The sequence below is a fragment of the Anabrus simplex genome, chromosome 2 (genome assembly GCF_040414725.1).
Source record: "Anabrus simplex isolate iqAnaSimp1 chromosome 2, ASM4041472v1, whole genome shotgun sequence".
NCBI lineage: Eukaryota > Metazoa > Arthropoda > Insecta > Orthoptera > Tettigoniidae > Anabrus > Anabrus simplex.
Genome location: NC_090266.1, coordinates 713,162,124 through 713,185,043, shown reverse-complemented (window position 1 = coordinate 713,185,043; position 22,920 = coordinate 713,162,124). Strand labels below are relative to the sequence as shown.

The following is a 22,920-nucleotide window of genomic DNA, read 5'->3' as shown; positions in this document are numbered from 1 at the left end:
TTCGAACCCACTATCTCCCGATTACTGGATACTGGCCACACTTAAGCAACTGCAGCTATCGAGCTCGGTCCCTATAAATTTCACTTGTGAATAGGTGTTAGTCAGAGTTTGTTCAATGATGGAATGAGTCTTGTGTCTATGCCCATCTCCTTGAGAATATCAAGAACACTGAATCATCGAGTCATAGGCCTTCTTGGAATCAACAAAAGTACAAGTGGTTTGGCACAAAAAGATATAATTTTAATGATATTCTTTAGAGAAAAGATCTGTTTGCAGTAGGCGTGGGTTTTATGGAAGCTGGCTTGATATCCACCAACCTGTGGATTAATAATGGATTCAATGAGACTCTGAAGTATGTACTTTTGTCAGGATTTTATATGCGACTGAATGAAGACAGACACCTCTTTACTAACTCACATCTGTTTTACTGCTGTTTTAGGGAGAGGATATATAAGAGCTGATTGCTACTCTTTAGGAATAGTTTCTGATTTCCCCATATCATGAAAGAGCTTCCATTTTGGTAACAGAATTGGGACCAGCCATTTTCATAAGTTTGACAAATATGGAATTCTTGTCTGATGTCTTGTTGATGTGGAGGGATGCAAGGATTTGGGAGATTTCTTCTTGATCAAGAGGAAAAGAGTCAGGTAAAATGAAGGATGGACCACAAATTGTAATCTTTGATGCTGGAGAAGGGCAGTTGAGTAAGGATTCAAAATATTGAGCTTATCATTCACAACTGTCATGATTATTCAGAATAAAATTGCCTTTTTCATCCTTGAAACATAGAAAAGGGGCTTAGTAGCCAGTAAGTTCAAATTTGAAAATATGGTAAAAATCACAAGTGTTTCTCCTGAAGGTTTCTTCAATAACCTAAAGCTGAGCCTTTTCATAAGCATGTTTCGCAGTACAAATCTCTTCAGCAGCCATTATACATTTGATCATGAATTCTTCAATTTTTCCTGCTTCATTCCAGCATTTCTACTCAAGACCGGGTTTCTTTGTGTTTTTTTTTTTTTTAGCTTCATCACACTGTTGTCCACCATGGTTGTTTCCTTTTTTTTTTTTTTTTTTTTTTTTTTTTACCACTAATGTGACTGTTAAGAGTAGCAGTATCCTGAACCATCATGGAAATGTCTTCCCACTTGTGTGATTCTATATACTCAAACACTTTCTTGTAATCATGAATGACATTTAAATTTAACGCGAGTTCGTTGATCCAAAATCAGTGGATATTCTGTGATTGGACTTTGGTACAAACTACACTCTAATCTTAGTTAGATAACAGCCCGAATCAATATTAGCACTTCTAAACATTTCCATATTCTGTATGGGAAATTGCAGTGGGAGACGGCAACTTTATCTATCTAACGTTTGCTAATCAGTTCACTAGGCGAGTGCTACGTCATACACTTATGAGGATTCTCTTTGAAGTAAATGGCCATAGTTTTATGAGGTTTCTCTGCTTGCAGGTGTCGATGAAGCATTCTCCATTGCAATTGGTTCGGGTGTGAACTGGATGTTCACCTATGGTACTTCTAAACTGCTTCTAAACTTTTTCCCCTTATCCAACTGGGCATTAAAGTCAGCTAAAAGAATGAATGATTGGGGTCTTCTTTCTGGAGAGGACATTATCAAGTTGAATCCGTGCAGTCTCAACTTTCTCAGAATTGTTAGAGTTGTCTTGACTGATAAAAGCATAAGCAATGGTTAAGGTTAGTGCACTTGATAGTTAAGAGTTGGCAGACAGGGAGAAATGGCTTAAAAGTCTACTCCAGAGGCCACAATGGATGTATGAATTAAGAAGGCTGTGTCCAGAATAACCATATTAACAGATGTGACCTTAGCCTTGGATTAGAACACCTGCTATATATATCGTCGAGGATATCTTCTGATAGGATATGTGCCTATCATCGTAACTACTTTTCTAACAATTATGCCCATGCTCCTTTTTAGAGCTAGTCAGGGTGAAACAAGTGAAATTTCAGTTTTTTATCTGATACCCAATTGTGATTGTCATTTTGACTTACTATACTACCCACCTGATTGGCATGATCTTTAAGGTGTCAAGTCTCTATGGTCAGACATAATGATTAGCTGGTTCGAGCCCTGTTGGTGGAGAATTTTTTCACTATCAGAACGTTGGCTGGCAGGGTAGGAGAGGTGGTGGTATACAATTTCTAATCACTAGATTGCATGCGAAAAAGTCTGGGTTCAATTCCAAACCTCTCCACAGTTTTCATATGGAGCGAAGGCATATGAAGCTACTGATGGTGATTTGTCCGTTGGATGAGGATGTTAAGTCTTGAGCAGACCCATTGGTGCTATTCGACAGGAGTAGGCTATGTGCCGACACTGTGTTCCACCCTCTCTCTACCTCATTATCACATTCACCACCTCACATCTAGATGCACAGGTCGCTCATGGGCGTCAACTAGAAAGACCTGCATCAGACTTCTCTGGAGGCCATATGACATCACTTGTACTACATACATACATTACCATTAAAGACCGTTATGCCTTTCAGCATTCAGTCTGCAAGCCTCTGTGAATTTACTAAATGTCGCCACAATTCTCTATTTGCAACTAGTGCTGTGGCCCAACCACCGAAGCCCATTTATGCGTACAGCTTCATCCATCGAGTTCATTCCAAACTTAGCCTTTATCTCCTCATTCCAAGTACCCTCCTGCCATTGTACCCACCTATTTGTACCAGCAATCATTCTCGCTACTTTCATGTCTCTTACTTCTAACTTATGAATAAGATATCCTGAGTCCACCCAGCTTTCACTCCCGTAAAGCAAAGTTGGTCTGAAAACATACCGATGTAAAGATAGTTTCGTCCGGGAGCTGACTTCCTTTTTACAGAATACTGTTGATCGCAACTGTGAGCTCATTGCATTAGCTTTACTACACCTTGATTCAATCTCACTTACTATATTACCATCCTGGGAGAACACAGAACCTAAATACTTGAAATGATCTATCTGTTCAAGCTTTGTATCACCAATCTGACATTCAATTCTGTTGAATTTCTTACCTACTTACATCAATTTAGTCTAATCAATATAAGAAAATATTTCCACCTAATTGATACCTTTCTTTTATTTAGCCTTTGGCTACTTATAAAAGCATTACGAATAACAGGACATGTTTCGATCGCTTTGCGATCATCATCAGCTGCATACACAAAAGCTTAGATAAATAAAACAGCATTAAGCAATCACATAGATAAATCTTTGTTGTCTTAAAAACTAATGTTAGTAAAGGACGGTAAAGGACGTATGGGTTGGAGGGGGGGGGAGAAGAGGTAGTGTGCGGGGAGGGGGAGGGGGAGGTTGATACAAGGACGTTAAACTTAAAATGAATTAAATATACTATCTATGAGCTAAAATGTCTTTGGTAACATTTTGGCCCTGAAGGCTTCATAAAATCACTTGTTTAAAAAAATAAAAATTTTTGGTGTTGTGATCCTGAAGAAATGTTTTTTGCAGAAGTGTGCTTCTTCTTTACTTGACTTCTAGTTTTCTTCCTTGTCACTTTGTACTGTACTATAAAGGCTGATCCTCTTGTTTATCCTTTTTTAAGTGGAAAGGGTGTATCCGCTGTTGGTTGAATTAAAAATTGTATTCATAAACATATCAGGTTGGATAGCTTGTTGTACGATCTGTAACCAGCAGAAAGAAATACGTGTCTATTAGTTAAAATCGCCTGGAGAAGTGTTGTCTAAGGAGATTGTTTAGAATAATGGAAATTGATTGAGAAGTTTTGAACTTCCCCCTGTCCAATTCACTTCCTTTACTTCCCGCAATTACGGATGTGGGTCCGATTCCGCTGTCTTCGACCTTGTGTAATAGTGGTGTGATGTGGTCTGTATACTAGCTTGATTGCGAGAGGGGAGGGGAAGTGAGGACGTGTCGTCATTTGTTGTTTCGCGCGGGGAGGTGGCTTCTGTCTGTGACGTAGCGGCCTCGTGCTTGCTTGTTACAACTGCTGGGCGTGTTTGATTCCTACCGAATAATTCCATGTATCTCAGTATATGTTCGTATAAGGGATTTCTTTGTTCATTCATCTCATTTAAGTTCTTGTCCTTATTAATTAACTTATCCAGAAAAATGTGAATATTTTCTAAACTATTCACAGTCTTCCTTTATTTAGTCTGTTAATAAGTACAAGGTCTTGTTTGATATCTGTACATTTATGAAAGAGACAGGTCATAAATTTACAGATATCAAACAAGACCTTGTAATTATTAACAGACTAAATAAAGGAAGACTGATGAATAGTTTAGAAAATATTCACATTTTTCTGGATAAGTTAATTAATAAGGACAAGAACTTAAATGAGACGAATGAACAAAGAAATCCCTTGTACGAACATATACTGAGATACATGGAACTATTAGGTAGGAATCAAACACGCCCAGCACTTGTAACAAGCAAGCACGAGGCCGCTACGTTACAGACAGAAGCCACCTCCCCGCGTGAAACAAAAAATGACGACACGTCCTCGCTTCCCCTCCCCTCTCCCAATCAAGCTAGTATACAGACCACATCACACCGCTATTACACAAGGTCGAAGACAGCGGAATCGGGCCCACATCCGTAATTGCGGGAAGTAAAGGAAGTGAATTGGACAGGGGGAAGTTCAAAACTTCTCAATCAATTTCCATTATTCTAAACAATCTCCTTAGACAACACTTCCCCATGCGATTTTAACTAATAGACACGTATTTCTTTCTGCTGGTTACAGATCGTACAACAAGCTATCCAACCTGATATGTTTAGGAATACAATTTTTAATTCAACCAACAGCGGATACACCCTTTCCACTTAGAAAAGGATAAACAAGAGGATCAGCCTTTATAGTACAGTACAAAGTGACGAGGAAGAAAACTAGAAGTCACGTAAAGAAGAAGCACACTTCAGCAAAAAACATTTCTTCAGGATCACAACACCAAAAATTTTTAGTTTTTTAAACAAGTGATTTTATGAAGCCTTCAGGACCAAAATGATACCAACGACATTTTAGCTCATAGATAGTATATTTAATTCATTTTAAGTTTAACGTCCTTGTAACAACCCCCCCCCGCACACTGCCTCTTCTCCTCCCCCCCCCCTCCAACCCATACGTCCTTTACTAACATTAGTTTTTAAGACAACAAAGATTTATCTATGTGATTGCTTAATGCTGTTTTACTTATCTAAGCTTTTCTGTATGCAGGTGATGATGATCGCAAAGCGATCAAAACATGTCCTGTTATTCGTAATGCTTTTATAAGTAGCCAAAGGCTAAATAAAAGAAAGGTATCAATTACGTGGAAATATTTTCTTATACTGATTAGATTACATTATCGATACGGCAATGAAGTGGATAGTTAGTAATAATCAATTTAGTCTTCGAAAGGCTCATTTTCATACCATACTGTCCAGCTCCATGGCTAAAAGGTTAGCGTGCTGGCCTTTGGTCTCAGGGGTCCCGGGTTCGATTCCCGGCAGGGTCAGGAATTTTAACCTTCATTAGTTAATTTCGCTGAAAGGGGGCTGGGTGTATGTGTCATCTTCATCATCATTTCACCCTCATCACGATGTGCAGGTCGCCTACGGGAGTCAAATCAAAAGACCTGCACCTGGCAAGCCGAACTTGTCCTCGGACACTCCCGGCACTAAAAGCCATACGTCATTTCATTTCATTTCATACCATACTCATTGCACCCATTTTCAAGTTCCAAGATATTAGACTGCAGGCTTTCGGCACAATCCGCCATTAAGACCAAGTTGTCAGCATAGGCCAGACTGCTTACTACACTTCCACCTAATCGAATCCTTCCCTGCCACTTTATACCTTTCAGCAGATGATCCATGTAATCTACGAACAACAAAGGTGAAAGATTACAGACCTTGTCTAAACCCTGTAAGTACCCTGAACCAAGAACTCATTCTACCGACAATTCTCACTGAAGCCCAATTGTCAACATAAATGCCTTTGATTGATTTGAATAATCTACCTATAATTCCATAGTTCCCCAGCATGGCAAACATTTTTCCCTCGGTACCCTGTCACATTCTTTCTCTAGATCTACGAAACATAAACACAGCTGTCTATTCCTCTCCTAGTATTTTTCACTTACCTAACACATACTGAAAATCTGATCCTGACAGCCCCTCTGTGGTCTTAAACCACACTGGTTTTCATCCAACTTCTTCTCAATCTCTGATCGCACTCTCCCTTCCAAGATGCCAGTGAATACTTTGTCTGGTATATTCATCAATGAGATACCTCGATACTTGTTGCAATCTTTCCTGTCCTCTTGCTAATAGATAAGTGCAATTACTGCTTTTGTCCAATCTGAAGGTACCTTTCCAAAATTCCATGGTAATCTTATTACTCTATGACGCCATTTCCCCTGCTTTCCCACTATACTTCACGATTTCAGGTCTAATTTCATCTATTCCTGCTGCTTTATGATAATGGAGTTTATCAAATCAAAATCAAAATCTCTTTATTTGCAAATGAGGTGTCTACTTCAGTGGCAAATGGTACACTAAAATACATTATTGTCAAGCACTAAATATTAAATTAACAAGAGAAGAAAATTTTCCTATAATACAATATTATACAATTTACGCTAACAATTTTTTCTAGTAAACACACAACTCATCCTTAATAAATTTATATTGTTTACAAAATTCTACTTATAATATCTCCTGTACTACTTACAAATATAGTCAGCTGATATACAGTATGTGGAATTACTTCAAATGATACTATACAACTGGTATAAGATTAAACTTTACATTGCATTTATTTCCTTTTTTTTTTTTTTTTTTTTTTTTTTTACCCATTCTGGAACCTATTCTGCATCTTAAACAGAGCCCCTTTTGCCACCACTTTTCAGAGTTCCTGAAGGGCCTTCACAGCTACCGTAGCGGTCCCAGGGCCCTCTAAGTCCCCATTGTACTTCACCCCTACAGGCAGTCCCCTACTTTGGCTGTCCAAACTCCTTAGACCAGGGGATGGAATTAATTTATTCACACACATTTTTTTTTTTTAATTTACAATAACCTGCACTGGTCGAATACCCTCTAACACTTCATTTATTTTCTCTGTTGCTGTTTATTCTCTTCTTGAATATCTGTACAGATTTTGGAAAAGGATCAAACACTACCCCTGGTAAACTGTTCCACTCCTTCACACCCTTCCCCATGAATGAAAATTTACCCCAATTGCTTCTGCTAAAATTCCTTCTAATTTTATATTTGTGGTCTGTCCTGCCGATATAATTATTTTCCAACTCTCTTGTATAGGCTCAATATAATCCTATAAGTCTAGTTTTCTCCCTTCTCTTACTTGAAGTTTCCCACCGAAGTACCTTTAACATTTTTGATACACTACTCTTTCTCCTGAAATCCCCTGTTACAAATCTTGCTGCTTTCCTCTGCACACTATCTATTTCTTTTATTAGGTATTCTTGGTGAGGATCCCAAACACTGTTTGCATATTCCAATAATGGACGAACCATACTTAAGTAACTTTTCTCTTTCAATTCTCTTTTGACCGGGCGAGTTGGCCGTGCGCGTAGAGGCGCGCGGCTGTGAGCTTGCATCCGGGAGATAGTAGGTTCGAATCCCACTATCGGCAGCCCTGAAGATGGTTTTCCGTGGTTTCCCATTTTCACACCAGGCAAATGCTGGGGCTGTACCTTAATTAAGGCCACGGCCGCTTCCTTCCAACTCCTAGGCCTTTCCCATCCCATCGTCGCCATAAGACCTATCTGTGTCGGTGCGACGTAAAGCCCCTAGCGCAAAAAAAAAATAATTCTCTATTGCATCCTTTAAGTAGCCTCATTACGACATGTAACGATCTGTATGCTTTCCCAACAATGTCATCAACATGACCCTTCCAGTGCAAATTACTTTCAAATCTCACACCTAAGTATTTGCACTTGCCATCTTTTGGGATAACTACCTCATCCAAAGTATATCCAAATTCAGTTTTAAAGCTCCTGTTTGTAAAAGCTGTAACAGTTGATTTGCCTCCATTAACCTTCATATTATTTTTTTCAACCCATTGTTGGATACTTTCAAGGTCCCTTTGTAATTCTGAACAATCCTCAATGTTATTTATTTCCCTATAAACAATTATGTCATCTGCATACAATCTTATTTTTGATGTTATATTGTTCCCCAAATCATTTGCGTATATTAAGAAAAGTAACGGACCGATTATACTACCCTGTGCAATTCCCTTCCAAACTTTCTCTACCTGCGATACATTATTTCCTACTTTGACTTTCTGAACCCTTGAATTTAGAAATGTTTTTATCCAACGTGTAACCCTTACGTCCAATCCTATTCCCTCCAATTTCTTTGATAATATTCCATGTTCCACTCTATCAAAGGCTTTGGAAAGATCTATGGCTATGCAATCTAACTGACCTCCTGAATCCAACTGATCTGATATGTCCTGCTGAAATCCCACCAGTTAAGCCTCACAAGATAATTTCTTTCTAAATCCATACTGGCTCCTCATGAACCAATTTTTATCATCACATATCCCTCTGACGTACTTTGATATTAAACTCTCCAGTATTTTACAAACTATACTGGTCAGGCTGATTGGTCTGTAGTTCTCTGGTTTCCTTTTATCACCCTTTCCTTTATAAATTGGTATTATTATAGATTCCTTCCATTCCTTTGGTATTACACTATTAATGACATAGTCAAAGAGAAATTTTAAATAAGGCACTATGTACCACCCCATCGTCTTTAATACCTCCCCAGTAATTTGATCACTTCCTGCTGCTTTTCCTTGCTGAAGCAGTTGGATTTCTCTGCAAATATCTTCATTTGTGAATGAGAAGCTTCTTGTTTCCCTCTGTGTCTCTCCCTCTCTATCTTCTGTTTCGGTTTCCAACTCCTGACAATCATCTACTGAATCTCTGAATTCCCTACTAAATAGGTTTGCTTTTTCAGTATCTGTTAAATAGTGTTCACCCCCTTCTCCCACCATTGTAGGAATTTGGATTCCTTTTCCTTTTTGATTCCTGATATATGAATACAGCTTTTTCCATTTCCCTTTGTGGTCATTACCCTCTTGAAGTATGCCATTCATATAATTCTCTTTTGCTTCCTTTTTCACTCTATTCAGTTTCCTCTTTAGCTGTTTTCTATGAGTTCACCCAAATTACTCAAAACACTGTTCATTTCCTTCTTTCCTCCCTTCTTAAGATTCTTTATTACTGTCCAGAAAGGTTTCCCTGCTGCTTGACCTAGCCTTTCCCGGTTATTACCAAAATCTTCCCATGACTTATTTCTGGATTCAACAACTATTTGTTTCGCTCTATTTCTTTCATCAACGTACACTTCCCTGTCTGCATGGGCCCTTGTTTGGAGCCATTTCTGGTAAGCCTTCTTTTTACATTTACAAGCTGCTCTCACTTAATCATTCCACCAAGATGTTCGCTTTTTCCCATCTTTACACACAGTTGTTCCTAGGCATTCCCTTGCTGTTTCTACAGCATCTCTGTATGGCACCCAGTCTCTTTCCATATCCTGAACCTGCTTACCGTGTACTGTTTGAAACTTCTCACTAATCATATCCATGTACTTCTGTCTAATATCCTCGTCCTCGAGATTTTCTACCCTTATTGGTTTGCAGACAGATTTTACTTTCTCTGTCCTGGGCCTAGAGATACGTAGTTCACTACTGATCAGATAGTGTCTGTATCATCCAGAAATCCCTGGAAAACTTGTACATTCCTAAGAGACTTCCTGAATTTGAAGTCAGTTAAGATATAGTCTATTATGAATCTGGTACCCCTAGCCTTTGATGTGTAGCAGTGAATAGCCTTATGCCTTGAAGAATGTATTCGTAACTGCGAAACCCATACTAGCACCTAAATCCAGCAAACGCTTCCCATTCTCATTAGCTTCCATATCTTCCCCACATTTACCAATCACCCTTTCATATCTATCAGTTCTAATTCCAACTCTCACATTGAATTTGCCCATTAGCAACACCTTATCCTGTACGATGAAAAGAAAGAAAAAAAAAAATAAATAAATAAATAAATAAATAAATAAATAAATAAATAAATAAATTAATTAATTAATTAATTTAGAAGTCCGTAAGAAGGGTCAGGTCAGGAATATCCTGCTACCGTATGTGACAGTAGATGGTACAACCTGCTACTGTCTGGCCAAAGGTCAGGTGGCCATTACTAAACCTGACAACCAGAAGGGGGGGCCAACGGCTATGGGCGGAGGAGTTCCCCTTTTGGAGGCCAGATGAAGCCTTTGTGCAGGAAATGGCACATAAATTCATCAGAAGTTGACAGTCAACGGCTACGAAGGCGGAAGAAGGAACCTCAAACACCTGAACAGCGGAGTAGGCAGAGGAAGTGCGAACCACAAACTGCTGCCTTGCAGATAGGGAGTGGACCCAAAAGGCTAAGGGAAGTTACCCTGATAGAAAACGGGCTGGCATGACAGCTAAGAGGGCAGCCCCCTCATCGTGCTAGCTTCTGAAGGGCTAATAACCCACGTGGAGCGAAATTAACTATTCAGAGAAACATGAGAGTAGCTGGACGGATAAAAAGGGAACAACCTGGCATGAAAAGATATATGAGAATTGGTACTTGGAATGTGACCTCGCTGTCAGGGAAGGAGGTAGAAATAGTCGAAGAAATGGAAAAGTACAAGCTTGCCATACTTGGAGTCAGTGAAACCAAGAGAAAAGGTAATGGCCATAAATTTGGATAAGGGGCATGTAATGAGATACTCAGGAGTGGCCATCACTATGTCCAAAGCAGTGGAAAACAATGTGACAGGATGGGAACCTATTAACTCCAGACTTATCACAGTGGATGTGGAACTAGAAGAAAGTATTATGCTAGTGAAGATCTATGCCCCCACTGAAGATATCCAAGAAGATAAGGAACAATTTTATATTCAAATGCAAAAAGCTATAGACAAAGCCAGGGAAAGAAGTAGACATGTTATTGTGATGGGGGACTGGAATGCTAGGATTGGAAATAGGTTACGTTGAGGACATGGATGTATGGGCCAACATGGAGCAGAACGAACCATCAATGCCAATGGTGAAAGAATGCTGGAATTCTGTATTGATAATGAGCTAAGGATTGACAACACCTTTTTCCCCCAAGAAAGTATCCATAAAATAACTTTTGAGGCAGTAGGCCGAGGAGCAAAGAGTTGCATTGACTACTTTTGTTACACTAAGAACATGACTTATGCAGCACTAGATGTAAGTGTCTTCCGTAGTGCAGAAACGAGTACAGAACATCGGCTTCTGGTTATGAAGCCAAGGTTCAAGGCTACACCCACACCCTCTCATCTTCGATTTGAGAAAATAAGAATTTCTGCATTTAGAGAGGAAGAGGTAAGGCAGAATTATGTTCAGAAGTTGGGGGAAGAACTTCAGCAAACAGAAAGAGAAGAACCTGAGAGGTTGAAACTTAGAAGAGAGATGGCAGGAATTTAAGACAAATATTATCAAAGTAGCAGAAGAGGTCTGTGGGAAAACTACAGTAAACACACGAAGGAAACAAACAAAGGGGTGGACTGAGGAAGTCAAGGAAGGTGTAAGGAGGAAGAAGGTAGCTTGGAAGGAGTACATGAGAACAAGAAGGGTAGAGGACTGGAGGAATTATGTTGAAGCACGTAATGAAGCTAAGCGGCAAGTACAAGAGGCAAAAGAAAGGAACTGGCAGGAATTTGGTGAGGAAATGGAATCAGAATACAGAAATAATCAGAAGTTTTGGAAGATACTAAGATCCCTCAAAGGCAAAACTGGAAAGAGAATCAGAAACATTGAAGACAGGAACCAGAAGTTCCAAACAAGGCCACGGGACATCCTTGATACATGGAGCACGTACTATGGGGATGTGCTAACGGGGCAGAAGAAGAACTAGAAGAAGGGGAGACAATTATGCAGAGTGAAGTAAGAGAGGCTGTCACTGAAATGAAGGTGGGCAAGGCAGCTGGTTGGGATGGAATTTCACCAGAATTGATGAAGTATGGAGGAGAGGCTGTGGTGAAATGGATGACAAGGATATGCCAACAAGCATAGAGCATTCAGAAGATTCCAAAGGATTGGGAGAAGAACATTATTGTTCCTATCCATAACAAGGGCAGAACTCTGGACTGTGCAAACTATCGAGCAATTTGTCTTTGCAGTGTGGCCAGAAATATATACTCTCGCATATTGGAGAGGAGGCTGAGACAAGAAGAAGAGGAAAAGTTGGAAGAAGAACAGTGTGCTTTCAGGCCAAGTCAACAAACACACGACCATATATACACACTAAAAACAGTTATAGAGAAACAACTTAGTCGAGGGAAGGATGTTCTAGCTGCATTTGTCGACCTAAAGGCAGCATTTGACTCGGTCCCCAGGGAGCAGCTTTGGGCAGCACCTGAAGACGAAAACATAACCAAGACTCTTATGCTGCATTAGGAGCATGTACAATAGAGTCCGAGGAGTGGTGAGAATAGCTGGAGAATGCTCTAGGGAATTTGAAGTGGCGAAGGGAGTAAAGCAGGGTAACAGCTTGAGCCCTCTTCTCTTTGTGATCTTCTTGAACCAAGTCATTAAGCAGTGTAAAAGAAGAACTAAAAGAATTAAGGTTGGCAACTGGAACATGAGACCAATACTGTATATGTCCAATCCCTGGTCTATGCAGACGACATTCTGATTTTGGCTGGGAAAGGAGGATCTCCAACAAGCTCTTACTGAATGGGCTTATGCCTTCCAGAAGAAGTACAGCTTCAGATCAAGTGGAACAATGAGGATATTGAGCAAGTAGAACAAATTGAGTATCTGGGCACCATTTTCAGAGAGAATGGAAAATTAGAGGCAGAAATAAACAACAGAATTAGAAAAGCTAATCAAGTCTACTATGGTATAAACAACACAATCATACGGAAGAAAGAAATTAGAAACACAAAAATGCGGGTATATCATGCCGTGTACCTGCCAACACTCCTGTATGGTGCAGAGAGTTGGACAGTGCATAAAAACTGGACAGCCGTTTGGTTGCCGCTGAGATGAGATATTTGCGGAAAGCTGCCAGGAAAATTCGAAGAGACCATATTAGAACCACCATAGTGAGAGATGAGCTTCAGCAGCAGCCAATAATGGATGTCATTGAGAGGAGAGGATTGGGCTGGATTGGTCACCTACATAGAATGGAAGATGAAAAGAAAGCGAAGCGGGTGTGGCGAGCCAGACCTACAGGAAGGAGAACACGAGGGAGGCCACGGATTGAATGGGAGGAGTACATCTCGGGACTGATCAGGAAGCGAGGGAAGATCCTGAGTGAGGTTCAGAGAATGGCGCATGACAGAAGAAACTTTAGTAAATGGCTGAAATATCCCAACGCCTAACGGCACGAAGGGAGAGGAAAAGAAGAAGAAGAAGAAGAAGAAGAAGAAGTCTGTAAGTGATTCACTGCTAAAGGTGTCATTTCACAGTTGAACTCTACCAGTCATTCGGATTATGCATAAGGATATATTTTCACATGACAATTATGATAAGAATTACTGAGATCTGATTGCAAATCATCATATTACCATCTCTCAATTTATCAGGATCAAACAAAGCAGAAAAAGCAACACAAATCATGGCACCAAACCCAAAAATAGTTTATCTCAATCATGACATATATAGCTTACCTTTCAGTGAAGGAACTAACAATGCACATCTCATTACTCGTCATGCTCTCCACTCCACAGGTATTCATTACAGGAGTTGCTTGGAAACCAAACTCGGCCTGCATATCAATTTGTGGAATTTCCATAGACATCAAATCATTATCTCCTTCCAGGTCTCCAGGACAATATTCTAACAGACCATCTTCATCCCATTCTAACTTTGCCATTAGGTCATCTTCACCAGATGTATTCTCTGATACTTCAGAATCTGTTATAATGTCAGGATGTAATCCCGTTCGAATCAAATTACTTTCCAACACATACTTATTCAAGCTCTGAGGAGATCCTAGACTAGTGCACTTAACAGGACTTGCTTCTGGTTTGGGAGAATCCCACTGCAATGACTCTGTAGATCCAATACTGCCTCGACCATTTGCAGCAAGTGAATCGGACAGTTCAGAAGATGTGCTGTGTTTAATTGTTGTAAGGCTATAAAGTCCAGCAAAACAAGCCCTTGCATGATCTTCCTTGAAAATTTCCTGTACATCATTGTGATTTATTTCATCTGCTGTTTCAGAGGCATGTGTGCTATCATTCTTGGCTTTCATAAGACTCGACATCCCTGGAAGATTGCGGTTACATTTTATGGTTTCAAATTCTTCATCCATCATGAGACAGTTATCCTTCAGTTGGTCAATTTCCTGCTGTAAACTTTCCAGGTACATCATTGTGCTTGTAGCTACAGTAGCTTCAGGTAATGAGAAATCAAGACTCATTTCTGAACATGTACTATCAAATGAGCCTTCTCTTGGTATTGTTCTAGAAAATCCAAGAGAATCATAGGATTCATCTCTGCACAAACCAGTATTTACAGTACTATTAGATTCATCACTTGGATTGGATCTTGCCTGGGGAACACATTGATTTAAGCTTTTCAGTGCCTGAAGAATCCTCTCCTCCTCTTCTGCAGGAAGGTTATTGTGTTTCCAATGCTGACGGCGGTCTAACAGGTCCTTCCTCTTGGTGTTGTGGTTATAGCTATTCTTGAATAACCGTCCCGGTGTGACAGGAAGACTTACAGATCCACAATGCAGCAGCTGAAATGGAACAAACATACAAAGTAATATATATTATACATTATTGTGCTTTATACAAGAGAAGATTTACAAGAAAAATAAGTAATAATAGGTAGTACTTAAAACTGAAAATATGGATCAATGATCACGATGTATAAGACATACAGAGACAGATTTAAAGTCCAAGCTCTATACATTTACAAAGGTATATTTCTAACTGCAAACAAAAACCATAGACTGTAAGTGATACTGTTTCTGGAGTCAGTTGCTGATTATAGCCACCATCATAGAAAAAACAAAGCTCCTATGAGATAACTTGTCCTGTCAAAATAGCGTAGTTAAGTTAAATAACTGAATAGTTTATCTTTAATAATAAATTTTCAACACTGTTTCTTGAAAAGAAAGTCTAAGTAGGGTGCAAATCACATAACAGGAAATTAATGCTGGCTACCTAAAACATGTTTCCAGGTCTTGATGGACCAAATCCCTCTGCAATCAGTCAGTCCTCATAATTTAGATTTTTAGTTTGTAAATATCTCACCTGATTCATTTCACATATTGACACATCACACACGAATGACAATTGAATATTCACAGAAACCTTTACTAAAACATATCGAACTACGACATGCACCGTAACCACACACTACAGTAAACAGTAACCATGTGTTTACTTCCCACTTATTACTTGTGTTTGGTTCAGCCTGGCCAATACAACTGCATGGTAAATCAGAGAGGAAAAAACAAAAATCCACTAAATTTCTTGATCATAAAAGAAAAGGGATGTTTCTATGCTGCTAAAAGAAGTTGAAGTAACTACTAAATCCCTACGTAAACATTGTAAATTGTTTTAATCCACCGCTCCCCCAACTAGAAACATTACGAATCCTCTAGGTCTTGTGAAAAAATTGCTATATTGACGTCACTGGTTTGGTTCACTCTAAAACAGTGAAAGCAAGCATAAAAATTTTGTTTTGGGTTTATGTTTTTGCTCACACTCTGTGATTTTTCATCCAGTTTCTATTATGAGAAAGCTTTTCTTCATTGGAGAAAGGGGGCTGCAACTTTCTAGAAAAAAAGGAAATTTCGCTTGACCTACGAGACTGCTCTAAAGAGTTAACAAAACTGTTCTGGTCACCATCTACTGTACAGAATATCAACTATATGGAAGATTTATTACAGCACCTACATCTCAAGTCTCAGAAACTTTGTGACCTTAGTCACTGGATTTCACCGTAACTGCCAACAAATGAGAGAGGAACTCCACAACTAAAATGTGACCGCTGCTATGTAGCCAAGTTTCTTCCAACATTCGGAAAAGGAGCGGATTACATAAAATCTATAAAAAACATCTTTAAAAAAATAGTCATGAATATGCGCTCTTTTAAATGCTTCATGGGCAGTACGGCACGTGATCGTGTGACCTAAGGGTAGAACCATGTCTGGTTAGTGGGATGTAAAACCAATAACAATGATTGGTAGTGTGTCTACGATTGTATGTAAAGTCCTAGTCAATGAAACGGAAAAAGTACAAACTCACTCTAAAAGATAAAAAATGACATCATCAGGAACAAGAAGCAGAACAACTGGTCGAAGAAGCAAACAGAGACCCGTATGTTGCCTTAAAACGGAACAAAGTCCCGCAAACCACGACAATACAAATGGACGTGTGGGAAAACCATTTCAATAACATCCTCAATCTGAAGTGCACCACTCCAACCACAAGAGTATCAACACGAACAGGAAGTCAACCACAAGTTGCACCCAATTCCAATAACGACTCATGAGGTGAAACAAGCTATATCAAAAACCAAAAGCAGGAAAGCTGCTGGTCCTGATGGGATCTACAATGAACTTATCAAGGCAACCGAAGACTTACTCCTAGAAGTGTGGACTGAGTTATTTAACGCATGTCTAGACAGCGCACAAAGACCTGAATCTTGGAGGAAGTCCATGATAAAAGTAATCTATAAAGGAAAAGGAGACAACATGAACCCAAACTCATTTACAGGCATCGCCCTAGAAAACAATGCTTTCAAGATCTTTTTGAGATTAATCACAGACCGATTAGTGAGGGAAACGGACCATCTCCTCCCTGAACGTCAGTATGGCTTCAGAAAACATCGCTCGCCACTGCAGGCAGTAACGAAAATAAGTGAAATAGAACAGGCCTTAAGATTTCCAAACAGAAAATACTACACAGTATTCATCGACTACACAAAAGCCTACGACACCTTAAACAGAAAAGTAGTGACTGAGAAACTAGCACAAATGATTGGAGAAACACAGCATTACAGTCCTTCTGAAGAACATCCTGGAATACAACATAGTTAAGTGTTGGCACCTCTCTTTCCCAAGATATTTACCAGACCAATGGAGTAATGCAGGGTGACCCAATTAGTCCAATACTATTCAACATTGCAACTGCAGACGTATCGAAAATAGTAGAATTCAGTGAAACAGTATCACAACACGTGTATGCTGACGACATGGTAATTGGGTCATCCAACTTGGAAGACCTTCACGAAGCAGTGAACAAGCTGGAAACATGGGCAGAAGAAAATGATCTGCAGATAAACTAATCTAAGACAGTAATGATGATCTTCAGAAAAAGAGGAAGAGCTGCAACAAAGGACAAAATTAAATCTCAGAACAGAGACCTAAACATAACGAATTCCTTCAAATACCTTGGAATAATCTTACAAATGACAATCAACTCCTACAGAGAGCACATAAAGGAAAGGACAACAACAGCCATCAAAGCAATATATAGAATTAAAGACCTCCAAAAAACTTCTTTAAAAATAGCACTAGAGTTATTTCATGCTGCAATAAGCCCAATTGCCACTTATGGCATTGAAATTATTTGGGAAAAGTTATCTGTGGCTGACCTTAGGGCTCTAGAGAAACTAAAAGCCAGATTTCTAAAGCGAGTATTAGGTGTGCCTACGAACACAAAGTCCAGGTTAGTGTACGAACTTTGTAAAGAACCATTCTATATCGAGGATCTAAGAATCAATCTAGTTCTTCCATTCACAAGACAAAGCGCAAAGATAATCAAAGAGAGAAGAATGAAACGAGCCCAAATCGAGCTCGAATTCTATGCCACTGACGCCATGCTGGAGCGAAAATAAGGGAGGTCAACTTCTCTGCATCCCATGTCAATTTTGTTTGTATGTTCTGTTTCGATAGCAATATGTTAAATAAATGTTTTAATAAACTTGACCATACTCAGTTCTATTTGATCCATATTGACTAGTACCACTTAACATGTTTCAAGAACAAGGTCTGTTCTCTAACTCAGTGATTATTAAAGATTTCCAAAATCCCTAAGAAAAGACTTAAGTCTACAACACAGAATTTACATAAAAACAAACATTCAACAGTTTTTATACTAAAATTGCCAACAGTTAAACATTGTTATAGTCTAAAACACTTCTTATTCTTAAAAGAAAAACTAAAACACTTCTTATTCTTAAAAGAAAAACTATTCTTGTTCTCTTCCATTAAAATCCCTCTTATCAACGCTCGAAATCATTGATGTACCATTCATGGTACTGTAAAACGTTTTTAACTATAATTAGAGATGGTTTCCGAACTGTTGAGTTACGACCATTATAAAAAATTGTGTTTTTTTCCAGTTTGTAATGCTAAAAAATGTGCCTGTATTTTGTGTATGACAATGCAGAGCCCTTCTTCTTTTCGCTTCAATATAGTGAAATACATTAAATTTCTGTGCGCCAGCCCTCAAGTCAATATTCTTAAATCTAACATGAAAACCCATAACTGTTAGAGAACTACATATGGAGAAAAATAATAGGAAAACTCCATGAAGGTACAGATTTAGATTAACAACATTTTCATTCATCTGTCTGTCTACTTTCGGGCTATACAGACAGTGAATGATGCACTTACTACCCATCCAAACTGGTGTGGCTTAAATGTGAAACACTCAATGTTAAGGGTTCGATATTACTTTATCTTCCCCTTTATTTTTCACTGTGTCCCTTTTTTCCCAATATACTGATCTGCTAATTTAAATAATGGATTCTCTTCTGAAATGTTTTCATTGAGATTGAATTCACTGTTGTTCCTTTGAACCAAATAAATTTTTAAATTCTCAAGAACATTCATAAATCTACCTTTTTGAGTCTAATGTTTTTCATATAATGCCCTACATATATTAACTTATGACTGCTGTCTTTCATGTGTTCACCCATTGCTGAATACCTTCTACGTTTAACTGTGTTGACATGTTTTTTTGTACCGGCCCACCAAACTCCTCCCTGCCAATCTATCTATTCCTGATTTGCTGTATTTATTGTTTCTCTCTATTCTATTTTAATTACAAAAATACTTCATTAGTGTTCTTGTCAGTCCTGTATGCAATTTCAATATCCCGTTTATTAAACATTTTAGAAAACTGATATGACTGCTTATTTCTAAATGTTAAAACCACATCTGTTAAGTGTGTCAATTCATAATCCGTAACCTAATCTACGTCTCTTTGTTATCTGTATCCTCCTCTTTGTACTGGCAGTCATTTTTCTACTGTTGCTTATTTATTACCTGCAAATTAATGCTGAATTAACTGTTCATAGATGTATATGATAAAGTTTTCAACATCACTCTGTTTTTTTTTTTTTTTTTTTTTTTTTTTTTTAATGACTGTTGCAGTCATGGGACACTTGGATCAAAATGGCAAATGAATGAACCATTGACAGGTTTGAAAAGAACTGATATTAAGAGGTGAGCAAGTCAGAGAACTGTACTGGTGACAGCTGTGTTCAACAGTCTACTTCTCAATACAACATAAGCCAACTTGGTATAATATGAAGCATAACAGAGCAAAGTACACTAAAAGTGTGTACAGTACTATGAAGGAAGATTGGTGACAGCTGTCAAACCGAGTGTGTATGACAATACAATGTTGCCAATGTGACAGGTTAACTTAGCATAAAATAGTTATACAAGAACCTCATTCATCCGGATTAAGTGGAACCGGAACTGATCCGGATTATCGAAAATCTGGATAATCCAAAAACTAAAAAACAAATACAGTACATATTATATAATCTAATCATAATTTGTACAGTAATACCTTTTTTCAATTGTACAAGAAAATATAAGAACATTTTTCTTACATTTACAACTCTTTTTTATGCACTAAAATAATGCGAGAGTTTTTTTCTGTTTTACATTTGTATAGCGTTTGCGCGCAGCACGATGATGAAGACGTTTCACTAATAACAGTTCTGCTGGTGTGGTTTCAGTCAAGATTCTAAATAGGCTATCAGTTTGTCCAGCTGCATTGTTGCGTCTCCATGAGTCATTGTTTCTTCTCCTGGTGCGCCAGTTTCATTTTCAAATTCACCATCAGTGAATTAATAGTGCATTGCATTCAGAATAGCGTGGGGTCAAATCCCACCTCGGCTGTCCTGGGAATGGTTTTCCACGGTTTTCCATTCTCAATTCCAAGCGAACGCTGGGACGGTACCTTTCATAGACCGTGGCCGAATTACTTCCAATTTCTGTCCTTAACTATCCTTGGCCGAAAAGAAATTCAAGAAGAGTCGACGCTGTAAAAGAAATACTGTACAAATAAAAATAATTTTTTATTATTTTCAATCTGGATAAACCGGAGATCCCCATTAATGAGGGCCGGATAAACGAGGTTCTTGTGTACTATCTACCAAACACTGTCTGATATAAAAAATGAGAGTATAATATAATAGTAAACAAATAAATAATGAAATAGTAAATGAAACTTTTCTAACCACTGCCACTACCACCAATTAGGGGCTCTATTCCTTCCATAGCCTCCTCCTGTTTGTCACTCATTCTGAATCAGATCTGGATTTCTTTCCTAGAGAAATTATAAATTTATCCACTTCATCACAAGTATGCAGTCACTTTTCATAGCATCTTCCAATTCTTGTTGCATCTTCAACACAACATGCTTCCAGTTTTCTGCAGTCACTTCCCTGATGGCTACTGTGGTGAAGTTTTCAATTTCAGTGAGAGGGAAAGGTTTGTTCTGCAGTGCAACACAACCTTGAATTGACCCTGTATCATTTCTATTGGACTGAAGTGGCAATGATATGGGGGGAGCCTAATAATCACATGGCCATGCTTTCTTGCCAATTCATCCATGTAGTACATGGGTTTAGGCTTGTGCTCCCTTCGTCATACAAGTGTTACATGGGACATTATGGAGGGAGAGCCATTCCAACATTTGCAGCTTAGTACTTGAAGTTGTTGTTGCCTTGTCTACTTGTACTGTGTGGCAACACTGTATTCAGGGATGCTGGATAGAAATTGTTCCTGGAATCATTTTAAAAATCAGTTGTGGTGCATGTCTTCATGGCAATCACTGGTTCTTTTTGACCTGAAGAGCAGGAGCGCATTTTCAACAAAGCCATGTGATGACCGTGCGTGAAGTATTAAGAATTGACCTTCTCTTCCAGGCGGTCGTTTTATTGTACCTTTAATAGTGTCATTGACCTAACCCTTAGATGCTGTGCGGCCAGTGCTGTCGCCAAGTTTCATCTATCCACATAAAATCTACAATACTGCTGTCCTGAATTGTCCTGAAGAACTGACAAATCAAAGCCAAATTATCTGTTTTTTATACTCAAAGCCAAGGTCATGCAAAACTTTACTCAGTGAAGAAAGGGTTCCTTTAAATAATTGTACTTCCATGAGTAAAGGGTTTACAGCATGTTGGTTGTTCTCTGTTAAAATAGTACCCATATTTATAATCTGACTGAATCTACTTCGAAGCTATCTAAATTATTGAACAGCCATTCCCCTTGTCTCTTCTTTCCTGGAGTTGGAACTCTAGATGAGCTTAATCTAAAGGAAACTTCACTTTTGCCATAATTTACACAACAGAGTCACTCATACCAAGAGCATTTGCAGTTCGTTTCCTCAACTGAATGAAACGAACGCAAATACTCTCCTCTTCCTGCTCCATAAAAATTTTCACACCATATACCATCTCCCTTGCCTGGCTATGAAGAGTCACACTACAAGATGACCTTGAACTGTGTCATTCCCTGTGACCATGCAGCATTGCCCTTGCCTTCCTTAACACAATGAAAAAAAGCACATGATGGTATGAATAAAGGAAATAAACTACAGTACCAGCCATAAGTATTTTGGCAAATGATTAAATTGCTTTTGTCTTGTTTATTAACATAGTGCATGCACTTTTACAACACAAATAATTTGACCATTTCTACACCCAACCAAACTATCACATTCATACAAACAAAAATGTACAACACAAATAATTACACTATAGTAATACATGGCAACCATAAATATTTTGACACATAAAACTAAGCAGAAAAACCATTCCAGAAGTTCAGATGTACTTCATATCATCTAGTATTCAGTCAAGTAGCCATTTGCTTGTACAGCTGCTGCACATTGAGTTGGCATCGAGTCCACCAGTTTCTCAAGGCATGAGACAGGAATTTTGGACCATTCTTCACTTAAAGCTTCAAAATATGCCTCCTTGCTTGTGTACATTTTGCATGTAACATGCCATTGAGTTCCTCCCATAGATATTCAATTGGGTTTAGTTCAGGGCTTTGACTTGGCCAATCAATAACACTGACTATATTTAGCTGAGACATGTTTTGACAAACTTGGAAGTATGTTTAGGATCATTGTCATGCTGATACAACCACCCATGAGGCATGTATTGTTTAGCATATGGTAGCATATGTTGCTCAGTGATCCTGCCATTTACAAATTGATCCATGATGCCTTCAGTTTTTACCAGTGGACCACCTCCAGTTCCAGAAAAGCAGTCCCAAGCCATTATATGACCACAATGTTTCACTGTGGGTTTTTGATACCGTACATCGTTGCTAGAGTTAACTGGACGTCTGACAAAGGAATTTCCATCCGAGTTGAACATATTGAATTTACTGTCATCGCTCCACAGTGCTTTACTTCATTCCTTGTTCAGCAGGCACCATACTTCTTATCAAAGGCAAGTCGGGCCTTCCTGTTCTTTCCTGAAATCAAGGGATTCTTACTTGGTCGTATGCCCATTAAACCTTGGTGTTTGATAGTAGTAAAGCCAAGTTTGATCTTATAATTGTCTTCTATATTATTCTGTACAGCTACTGCCATCGTACGAGGATGAGCAACACATT

The 22,920-nt window shown here is 38.7% G+C and overlaps 1 protein-coding gene across 1 annotated transcript in view; it reads right to left on the bottom strand.

Annotated features, from left to right (window-relative positions):
- Nucleotides 1-22,920, bottom strand: part of LOC136863059 (uncharacterized) — a 303,511-nt gene that overhangs the window by 145,018 nt on the left and 135,573 nt on the right. Inside the window, exon 5 of the mRNA XM_067139388.2 lies at nt 13,695-14,770. Within this exon, the coding sequence (XP_066995489.2) occupies nt 13,695-14,770 (1,076 nt within the window). The remainder of the gene's footprint in view (nt 1-13,694; nt 14,771-22,920) is intronic.